The sequence below is a fragment of the Agelaius tricolor genome, unplaced genomic scaffold, assembly GCF_023055355.1.
Source record: "Agelaius tricolor isolate 1412-34295 unplaced genomic scaffold, bAgeTri1.0.p SCAF_4, whole genome shotgun sequence".
NCBI lineage: Eukaryota > Metazoa > Chordata > Aves > Passeriformes > Icteridae > Agelaius > Agelaius tricolor.
The window spans coordinates 18,020,526-18,032,152 of NW_027269264.1; the positions used below are offsets into that span (position 1 = coordinate 18,020,526).

Sequence of the window (11,627 nt, forward strand, 5' to 3'; positions counted from 1 at the left end):
TCCAGCAGTTCTTCAAGGAGACTCCACAGATCTCTCACAGAGCCTTTCAGGCATTCCCCTCCTCCAGTGTGGAGCTCCTCCATGGGCTGCAGGTGGATCTCAGCATCCTCATGGACCTCCATGGGCTGCAGGGGCGCAGCTGCTTCACCATGGGCTACACTACAGGTGGCAGGGGAATCTGAGCTCTGGTGCCTGGAGCACCTCCTGCCCCTTCTTCACTGACCTTGGTGTCTGTAGATTTGTTCCTTTCACATGTTCTCACTCTGCTCTTCTTTGGCTGGAATTAAAAGTGTGCCACCACTCTTGTTTTGATTTCTTCTTAAATATGTTATCACAGAGGCCTTACTGCCATTTATAACTGGCTCAGCCTTGGCCAACAGCACACCCAACTTTGGAGTCACCAGGGATTGGCTCTGTTGGACATTCCAGCAGCTCCTCAAAGAAGACACCTCTGTGGCCCCCCCCTCTGCCACCCAAAAAACAGGCTGTACAAAGCCAACAGAGATAGCAAGAAGGGAAAACTTACAATGTTATTGCTGGTAAATTGAGAGATCTGGAGCCACAAAATGTTCCTAGAGGAAATTAAAAGAACCACAAGTCTTGGGCATTTGCTCCAGTACCGTCCACATTGAAGGATTATGTTTAGCATATTCCCCAGTCAGTGTGCAGGAGTCAATCCAAAAGAAATCAAGATGTACGAAAGTTCTGTAGAGAGCAGTGTTGGTCCTCCATGGTGTCACGATCCGTCCTTATGAACAGGTTTTGTGATGGTTCGTGGATTTGATCTCAGGGTGCAAAAAACCAACACGGCACAGGCGTATGCAGTAATAATCAAAACAAATGCACCTTTATTGAAATGACCACAGCAAAATGCAATAGCAGGATTAAGGGAGAGAAAAAGATAGAGAAAGAGAGACAAAGAGAGAAAGGGAGGGATATAGCTACCAAACATAGAGACAAAGTCCTTTGGTCCAGTCCAGACGAAGATCTGTCTGTTACGTTGGGGGGATCTCAGAGGTGTAGTCCATCTGGACTCTAATTATACTCTTTTTTGATGAGGGAAGGGGGGAATGGTATTTGGAAAGGGTACACACAGTCTATGTTCACAGTGGTGGGTGACAGCCATTGTCTTCATGGTCTAATGCTCACACCTGCAACATCCATCTTGCTCTGGTCAGCTTGCCTCCCCCCGCACACCTCCCCTGGGTTGGGGGTTTCAGTCCCAGTCCTTGGAGGGAGGAGAGAGGCCTTTTCACATGGGGGTTTCATGTCTCAGTCCTTGATGGAGAGACTTCTTGCATCTCAGTCTGTCTGTTACGGTGGTTGTAAAACAGGTGAGGGTCTTCTGTGGGAGACCACCTGAACTCAGGAGAAGTCTGGCCAGGCCGAGAGGTGGGACAGCTTCCAAAAGCTATTGTTGCAAACGGGGCACGGTGTCCCCTTCTTAGCCTACAGCAAACAACACCTGTGAAAACAATAACTTAGCAATGCTCTCAGGTCTCAGGGCCTTGTTGGCATGTGACTTTTTCCTTCAGAGCCAGAGATTTTAGACAGTGGGGTCTTCTCTTTAGTGGTCCCCCAATGACGATCATGAGGCTGAGGCAGATGAGGGAAAAGTCGGACAAACTTTCACACATGGTGAGCCCAAGGGATTCTCACCAGACTGCTTAGGTGTCACAGAACCGTAGAACCATGGAATGGCTTGAGTGGGACATTAAAGATCATCTAATTCCAACCTGCTTACCATGGGCAGGGATATTTTCACTGAGTCAGATTGCTCAGAGCTTCATCCAAACTGGCCTTGAACACTTCCAAGGATGGGGCATCCACATCTTTTGTGGACAACCTGTTCCAGTGCTCACCATTCTCCTAGAATTTCTTCCTAGTGTCTAAACTAAACCTGCTGTCTTTCAGTTTGAAACCATTCCCCCTTGTCCTGTCACTGCATGCCCTTGTAAATAGTCCCTTTCCATCTTTCTTTAAGGCTCCCTTAAGGTACTGAAAGGCTGCAAGTCGGTTACTCTGAAGCCTTCTCTCCAGATTGAACAATCCAAATTTTCTCAGCCTTTCCTCACAGGAGAGGTGCTCCATCCCTCTGATCAACTTGATGGCCTCCTCTGGACTTACTCTGACAGATCCCTATCCTTCCTGTGAGACCTGTCCTGTCCTCTGGGACCCCAGAGCTGGATGCAGGGTTCCAGGTGGGCTCTCACCAGAGCAGAGCAGAGGGGCAGCATCCCCTCCCTCCCCTGCTGCCCACGCTGCTTTGGATGTAGCCCAGGACACGTTTGGCTCTCTGGGCTGGGAGTGCCCATGGCTGGGTCATGTCCAGCCTCTCACCCACCAGCACCCCCAAGTCTTTCTGGGCTGCTCTGTATCTGTTCATCCCCCAGCCTGTAAAAGAATAAGAGAAACCATACCTTGGTACTTCAGAGAATGCAGCTCCATGCACAGTGTATTTGAGATAGTTTTCTTTAATGAAATCACCTCCCTCTTCTATAACATCTTGCATTGAGTTTTGCTTCACTAACTTCTCATAAATATAGGAGTGAGTTAAAAGCCTTGCCATGACTATTGGCATTTTAGCAGAGTGGATGATGACTGCGTAGCACTTTGCTTTGTGTTGTGAAAGGCAAGTGGTGCTACCAAGAAGGAAGTCTGTCAGAGGATCATTTCTTGCATTGCTGGCAATGCTAGTTCTGAAACATTTTGGTTTTAGTGTCTTTCCTTTATCTCAGGCAGATGGTCTAGCTGTGCAACTGCATTAGAGAAGATTTAGGAATGCTGCTTTCTGTACAAAAGGGAAGTATACAGCAACAAATGTTTTAAGTATATTAAAAAATAATAAAGCATATGTACGTGTATTGATGGTAGTAATTGCTAGAAGGAGGAGACTTTGTTGACCCAATACCTATTTTTGTATCTTCATTAGGAGATCATATGGTACCTCAGGAAGGGACTAGTATTTGGAAGCTTGTTCTGGACTTCTGATTTTGTTTACATATATTTTTCAAGCGATTTACTCTAAGTTATGTCTAGCTTGGTCCCCTATGCTAAAAGTCTCCACCACACAGGTAGTTTGGAGATATCTAAAGATGAAATGTTTAAAGGCTGACTAGACTTTGCTGTGAAAGAGGAACTAATTGCAATGCCCAAGGCATTTGTCTAGTGTACAGGAAAACCATCCTGTGTAAGCAAACTGTTCAGTAGAGCGAGCTAAGGGAAGGGTGAGGCGGCGACAGCTAGAGATGTCCCAGCAAGCAGGCCAGCACCGCTTGCAGCCAAGGGGGCACTATCCCGACCTTAATGTCAGGCACAGCGCCTAAGGCCAGCACCCTGCGTTATAGTAGCGGTGCTGCCTTGAGGGAGGACGTGGCCGCATTAAAGCTTCAGCCCGCAGGAAAGAAGAGAGCGCTCTTCAGTTGTGGCTAGTCTGGACTTACTGTAAATCCACGGAAGGCCAGGAACTGAAGGGGGGGGGTTACATCAGGTTATAAAGGGTGTGGGAGGCAGGGGTGGAAATCGTTCAGGAACGAATGGGAATCCAGGGGGGAGTGGGGTACAAGGGACTGAAATAGAAGAAACACCAACAGTGACAAACTAAGGGAGGGGCTCCGGCCCCTGAACCAATCACTCAACGCCCTAGCTAGAATGTTCCAGAGAAGAAGGTGGGGGTGCAGAGTGACTGGCAGTCAACTGGGGTGGGATTTGGAAGAAGATACATTGGTCTCCAGGGAGACTGGGGAGGAGTCAGGGAAACTGGCAGAAGGAGATACATTGGTTTCTAAGGAAACCAGGGAGGGGTTCAGGAGAGGATACATTTGTTGTCAGGGCAACTGGGGAGGAGCTAGGAAGACTGACAGAAACAGGGAGGGCAGGAGAACCAGGGCAGAACCATTTCAACATAGAGGGGGAATAGAACAAACCAACACAATACAACATCTCCCTCTTTTTTGTTTAAAAAGAAAAATAATGAATGGTCTAAAAGGAAGTGAACTGAACTTGGTTGTTGTGCTCATAGTCCGGACATAAGTCTCCAAACCAGGGGTGGCTTAGAGGGGCAGGAGCCCACTGATCTTCCTCCGGGGCTTTCGCTTCCTCTGACTGTCCATCCTCAGAGGCCACCACCTGGTTAATGACTGGAGTAGGAACAATCCTAGTCAGTAACCTCTTGATCAACCTCCAAATGATTGAGCACGCAACCAAAACTATAACTAAGATGAGAAGAATTTAAAGTATGGTCTTTAAAATTGACCCCATCCAACCCGAAAGGCCCCATTCCGAAAAGATGTCCCCCAGCCAGTCTGACGTCTCCTTCTTAATGTCATGGACCAAGTCTTGCATTTTGTTGATGGCTGTCCTGGTGTCCTCAGCCTTTGACATAGATTGAGGCAGCAGAAATCTTCAAACTCCTCGCACTGGTGGTTGTGGAGCAGAAGAAGAAAGTCTATGGCTGCTCTATTTTGGAGCGTTGCCTTCCTTGTTATTTCCTCGTCTGATACAAGGTCCGATAGCGTGGCTGATGTAAGGTTGGCTTGTTTAGCTACCCAACACTCTAGGTGGGCCAATTCACCTAGAGCCTTGGCTGCAGATACCCAGGGCAAAAACACGATAATCGCAACCCCCTTTGGCTTTGACCAATGAATAATTTCGGAGTCACACTCGGGGTCGAGATCTTTAAGATCTCTTTTAGAGCGGGCCGAATTCAGTGTGACGTTTTTTGCCTTCCAATTATTAATTTGGGTTATGTTGGGCATAAACAGCGTCAGCTGTCCCAAAGTACAAGGGCCTCCGATAAGGCGAGAGGGGATGCCTGCCCATGCTCGGTCTCTGCAAATTAAGAAAATACCACGGGGTAGGGACAACGGCTTGCCACCAAACGTGGATGGAGTATGTATTTGGGGAATGATTCTGCACCATTGGCTAGCCATGTATTCTTTCTTAAATTGCCATACTGATTCAAATCTTTTGTCTCCAGGGACTGGGGAGAACACAAATTGAAAACAAAGAGAGGCATTGGCAGAGCCGAGCAAATCAAATTCAAGGGGTTCGGAATCTAAAGGAGCCAGCCCTTTGATCCCGTTCCTCCAGGCACTTTTAGGGTCGACGGGAGAGGCAATCTTTTTGGGCATCAGGGTAGTGAGGAAGGTATTAAGGAGGAAAGGTAAATCATTAGGAGAGAGAGGGATCCCCACAAGGCAGGATGACATTGGGTCCTCTGCTGATGCGGTATTAAGGCATATATGTTCTTGGCCGAAGACTTTGGCAAGAGTCCACCAGATGTTGGCTTTTGGCTGGGGGACGATCCAGGAGCCCGAAGATGGAACAAGGGACCCCAACGCTGTCACCAGCAAAAGGATGTTGGTTGGAAAACAGGCCGTCTGGGTGAGGGTCACTAAAACCATAAAGAAATAAGAATGAGGAGATAAACTCAAAACTTTGGTTCTGCCCTATGGGGATGCTTAGAGGAGGTCTAAGTCTAGGGTAAAGGGTTTTTGCCTCCTCCTCCAGCAATCCTGCTCAACCTGTGCCACAATTCTGACCTTTGATACCTTCTTCGGGAGGAAGGGCCTGACCCACTTAGATGGAACCCATTTCCGCCCCGAGGTATTGGACATGCAAGCGTATCCCCTCCCCCAGGTGACTAGGTCAAATGGCCCTTCCATCTTCCAGGTCTCCGGGTCCTTAACTAGGACTGGAGGCCTGGCCTTCGGCTGCAGCTGTTCATGTTGCCCGAAATGTCGCACTATAGGAGAGTTCAGGTTCTTGAAGGAACAATTTAAAAAATTGATCGTAAAGATTGCCTTTGTGAGATGGACATGGGGGGCACAGCTGTGCATTGTTGCTCTAGAACCCTTTTTAGGCTCTGGTGGGTCCTCTCCACCACGGCTTGGCCTGTTGGGGAATAGGGGATGCCGGTCTGGTGCTCTATTCCCCATTGCTGCAGGAAGCTACGCAGCTCCCTGGACTTGTACGCTGGGACGTTATCGGTTTTGATGACGTTGGGGATGCCCAGGACAGCGAAAGCCTGAACAAGATGCCTTTCTGTGTCTACTGTCCTTTCACCTGTGTGGGCAGAAGCATAGACGGCACCGGAGAAAGTGTCCACAGAAACATGTATGTAGCTCAACCGGCCAAAAGACAGAACGTGCATTATGTCCATTTGCCACACCTCACAACTGGAAAGGCCTCTGGGGTTAGCTCTGGAGCTGAGTGATGGGAGCTGGTGGGACTGGCACTGGGGACATGTAGCCACGATTGCCTTGGCCTGTTCTCGAGTAAGTTGGAACTGCCGAACAAGGCCAAGGGCATTCTGATGGAATTGCTGGTGGCTGATCTTCGCCTGACCGAACAGATCCAGGAGCGGGGCCATTTGGACAGGAGCAGCAAGGGCTTTGGCTCTCCAATTACTCTCTGCAATGAACACCGGCAGGTCGGTGTGTGACCTGATATGCATCACAAAAAATGGTTGCTCTCAGTGGGAGACCAGAGTGACCAACTTTGAGAGCAAATTAAACAGAGGGATGTTAGATATCTCTTGTAGAACTGCGTTTTCTGCTCTGGACACTACACCTGCAACATATGCTGAATCTGTAACCAAATTGAATGGTTCCGAGAACCTCTCGAAAGCCCTGACGACTGCGTTGAACTCAGCTACCTGAGGTGATCCTTCCACCTTGGCAACATCAGCCTTCCAAGTAATAACAGAATTGTGGGGCGTTCCAGACCTGTCAATAAACACAGTCAGTGCTTCCAAAAGGGTCCGACTCTGAATTCTTTTTAATGACAAGGAGAATTGAACATCTTGACTAAACAATTATGGGCCGGCCGATTGACAGCAATTTAGCCAGTATAACTGTCCAGAGCAAATTGTAACATCTCATTAGTTTCAAGCAGTTCATCGAAAGTTCTCTTTTTGAATTGGCCCGATTCCAATTTGACAGGGATGTGAATGCTGTCGAAGTCACAATCAGCCAGCTCCCTGATCTGTGATCTTGCCTTTCGGATCAGTTCTGCCAACAGCTCTGATGGCTGTATCATTCTTATGGACCTATGATGGCTCAGGAAGACCCACTCTATGATCAAGAGAGTGTCCCCCTAGCCTTGGTCCTTGCCCTTGATAGAATCGTCCCATTGAAAAATCACCCCATGGAGGTGTGGCAACTTTCCTAGAATCACAAACCTGAATGGCAGGCCCGGTTGGTATCTGTGGGCCTGCCTGGCCAAAATGGACCCTTGGATTTTCTCCAGTGTGCCTGTGCCTCTGGGGTAAGTGACCTAGGAAAACTAAGCTCCTCTCCCCCTTTCAATAAATTGAAAAGGGGGGGGGGCTAGGTCATCAGTTGCTATTCCTAGCCAAGGCCTTACCCATTTCAAAGAGCCACACAGCTGGCACACATTCGCTAAGGTCTTAATGTTAGTTCTGATGGCCAATTTTTGTGGAACAATGGTTTGCCTAGTTATCTCCAGATCCAAGTACTTCCAAGGTGGCATCCGTTGAATTTTGTCCTGTTGAAGCTCGAACCCTGGAGCAACCAATACATTGAGTGTCAGGTCAAGCACGTGGGTAAGTATGTCGTCTGTCTGAGCACAAACAAGGATGTCATCCTTGTAATGGTAAATGATGGCATCCTAGACAGCTGTACATATCGGGGACAGCAAGGAAGTGACGTACCATTGGCAAATGACAGGGCTGTTCTTCATCCCTTGTGGAAGAACATGCCAATGGTAGCGCTTACTTGGGGCTCCCTTGTTGATGGCAGGAACCGTGAAGGCAAAACATGGGGCATCATCTGGGTGAAGAAGAATTTGGAAAAAACGATCTTTTATGTCCATAACAGTCAAATTCCAATCTCGGGGGAGCATCGTTGGGGACGGCATCCCTGGTTGGAGAGGACCCATATCTACAATGATGTTAATTTGGCAGAGGTCGTGAAGGAGCTGCCACTTAACTTTATTTGGTTTCTTGATGACAAACACTGGGGAGTTCCACTCTGACATAGTCTCCACCAGGTTGCCTTTAAGTAGCTGCTCCTTGATGACCTCGTTGAGCGCCTTCAATTTTTGTTTGTTGAGCAGCCCTTGTGCTACCTGTACTGGTTTATCTGATTTCCAATTCAGTTTCCAGTTAGTGAGTGCCTCAGTGACCACTGCCCGAAAAACCTGGGGACCCGCTGGAAGGTCAGTTCGGGATACCCACTGGGCAAGGAGGTCTCTCCCCGACAGGGGTTCCGTGTAGTCCAAAACGAATGGGTGTACTGAGGCCAATTGCCCATCCAGCCCCTTAATTTGCTTGGTGCTCTTTGATTGTTTTGCCAATTGCAAACCCTCGGATGTGACCCAACACGTCCTGCAACTCCTGTGCAGAGAAGAAGGGATTTTCCTGCTTTAGCCATGTGGCTCCCTCCATCTTGGACTCCATGGGAGCCATCTTGTGAAGGGAGACAGAAACAAACTGAAGGTTTCCTAACTGGGGGCTTGTGAACTGGGAAAGAGGGGGAAGGAAAGGGATCCCTAAGAGTCTGGCCAGGACTCCTAGGGCGGGGGGATTGGGAGCTTTGAGGGGAGCCAGGGGAATGATGGACTCCCTGTGCCTGGCTGGAGCGAGCTGCTCCTCTCAAAATCCCAACTTTAGGGTACACAGGAGAGGGAAAAGGGCTAGGAGCAGGGGTAGAGGTAGAACTGGGGCACAAACTGGACAACGAAGGCTGTCTTCCCAATTTTGAACTTGATTTTAATATAGATCTTATTTGAGAAACCCAATAAATTATTTCTGTTAACGAGGAGTCCCCTGACTGAACCGAATTTTGTAATTTAAAATTTACACCATGCCAAAAACCAATGTCATATATTTGTTTGGGGGAAACTTCAAGAAATTGAGAAGACAGCCATTTAATCAACTTGTGTAACTCCCTTTTTTGAACTTTAAAACCCACCCCTGCAAGGATTCCCACAACCTGGGTAGAAGCTCTCTTTTGGGTTGCAGAAAGTCTAGAACCCATGATGAAAGATCTTAAATGGTGCAACCCAAACTGCCCCCCATTCTGGAAAAATTGCAAAGAAAATAAGGAAGAGCCCCACACCGGCCCCTGTTAGAAGTATAAAGCTGCGCAGTGAAGAGAGAGAGAAGAAACCTTTGACACCACCCACACTGCAAAGGGACAAAAAGGGTTAAAAGGACAAGGCAGAAAAGAGGAAGCACTTACAAATCTGATGGGGGCCAAAAGAAATACGGAGCGAAGGGTCCTGCGGTGGGAATGACTCCTTGGGCACGAGGAGCTGCCGTTCCTGGAACCCCAGGAGCGCCACCCACTAAAACAGGGTCTGCTCCCACTGGGGGTAGTTCGGCGGCCAGTGAGACTTTCGTGAGTCCTGTCTGTGGGGTCTGTAGACGCCCTCAGGCGATGCGATCAGGCAAGGCGATGCCAGGAGCTGCTCTCAGGCCCCACATTGGGCACCAGAACTGAAGTGGAGACAGCTAGAGATGTCCCAGCAAGCAGGCCAGCACCGCTTGCAGCCAAGGGGGCACTATCCCGACCTTAATGTCAGGCACAGCGCCTAAGGTCAGCACCCTGCGTTATAGTAGCGGTGCTGCCTTGAGGGAGGACGTGGCCGCATTAAAGCTTCAGCCCGCAGGAAAGAAGAGAGCGCTCTTCAGTTGTGGCTAGTCTGGACTTACTGTAAATCCACGGAAGGCCAGGAACTGAAGAGGGAGAGGGAGGGGTTACATCAGGTTATAAAGGGTGTGGGAGGCAGGGGTGGAAATCGTTCAGGAACGAATGGGAATCCAGGGGGGAGTGGGGTACAAGGGACTGAAATAGAAGAAACACCAACAGTGACAAACTAAGGGAGGGGCTCCGGCCCCTGAACCAATCACTCAACGCCCTAGCTAGAATGTTCCAGAGAAGAAGGTGGGGGTGCAGAGTGACTGGCAGTCAACTGGGGTGGGATTTGGAAGAAGATACATTGGTCTCCAGGGAGACCGGGGAGGAGTCAGGGAAACTGGCAGAAGGAGATACATTGGTTTCTAAGGAAACCAGGGAGGGGTTCAGGAGAGGATACATTTGTTGTCAGGGCAACTGGGGAGGAGCTAGGAAGACTGACAGAAACAGGGAGGGCAGGAGAACCAGGGCAGAACCATTTCAACATAGAGGGGGAACGGAACAAACCAACACAATAGAACAGAAGGGCTTCAAAACTGCTCTGAAATAGCTGGTGTGGATTTAGCCTAAAAGGAACAAATTTTCTTTTGCCTTTTTTAACCCCTCTTTCAGATTAAAAGGTGAAATTCACCTTCTTTTTTCTTTTTAAAAACATCTTCTAAATTAGGTCTTCCATTGTAGTGGATAATTTTAAAGGATTCTGAGTAAGGCCTCTTTGGTAGCTCTCTGCCTTTGTTGACAGCTCTGTTCCTCTAGGGATAGTCCTCACATAAATTTTCATGGCAGTGCAATTTTTCAAACTACTGAGGACTTGGCCCTCAAATTCAGTATCTCAGGTCACACCTCAGAATTATCCCAACTCTTAAGAGTCATTTGCAAAGCTGCCTGCCATGCTTGTAGTGCTGAAGTCTGCCAGGGCTAGTTTTGCTGAAGTCAGAATAAAATTAAATGGGCACGTAAATCTTTGCAGAATTATATCCTGAGACTAGAAGGACCTTAAATAGATTGATTTTAGGTTATGTTTGCCCAGTTCTTTACAGGCAAAACCAGGTTGGTCCCGCTGTTGCATACTACCAGTATGAGCATGGTGTGTTCCCACTTGGAGCTGTGTGGGTCCCATAACCACAGCCAGCTCTGAAATGAAATCCACACAATAGATCTGTCTGCAGGGCCGGATGTATTATCACAGATTTCTTGCAAGGGAATCATTGCTCCCAATTCTGATCTAAGTGGGAAAAGTGCAATTTTAAAACTGGCTTCAAATGATGACATAGATAAAACCTTTAACATATTAAGACCAACAATGGCTTAATAAGAACTCTTTGGTGATAACTGTTTACACCATCATAGGCTTGCCTTTAATTTCTTTTATAATTCTCTAAAATTTCCATTTTTTCTTATGCTAATCTGAAGGAAATGTTATCTTCCAGAATGTATATTCTGCTCTATGACCTTTACATACTGACACACAAATGCCAACTGACTTAATTTTTGCAAATGTACTGTAGCTAGTGAAGCTATCTATAGAAACATTTAAGTGTATATGTTTTTGCAGGACATAACATTCATGTTAGGATCTGTTCTTTCTCTCCTCTTTTTCTCTCTTACTGTGTATTATTCATTACTTGGTGTTCATGTACCTTTATATGTTCATAAAAACAGCTTGTTTGAATCTAAACCTTAGATTACAGAGAGAATTCAGAAAAATGCATCATTAATATTTTAAGTATAATTATTATAAATGCACACCTTGTTATAAATGCAGGTTCCTGAATTTTCTTAGTCTCTTTTGTATCCATTGCATGTTTGTTTTGCTGATGTCTGTGCCTTTGTAAGGGTTCACTTCTAATGAATAAACAGTCTTTAACAGCAACAATTGTAAAAAAACCCAAAACCATATTATTATCCAGTTGTTAGAAGATACAGCTCAGAGATGACATAGTAAAGTTAAACAACATTAATGAA

General features: G+C 47.3%; 1 protein-coding gene across 1 annotated transcript; it reads right to left on the bottom strand.

Moving 5' to 3' along the window:
• Positions 1-820: 820 nt before the first annotated feature.
• On the bottom strand, positions 821-9,303 carry LOC139588938 (uncharacterized). Its single transcript, XM_071424785.1, has 2 exons — positions 9,207-9,303; positions 821-5,395 (listed from the first exon to the last, which is right to left on the bottom strand). The coding sequence occupies exon 2, from the start codon at positions 5,208-5,210 to the stop codon at positions 4,245-4,247; it is 966 nt and encodes a 321-aa protein (XP_071280886.1). The 5' UTR covers positions 5,211-5,395; positions 9,207-9,303; the 3' UTR covers positions 821-4,244.
• Between the last annotated feature and the right edge of the window lie 2,324 nt (positions 9,304-11,627).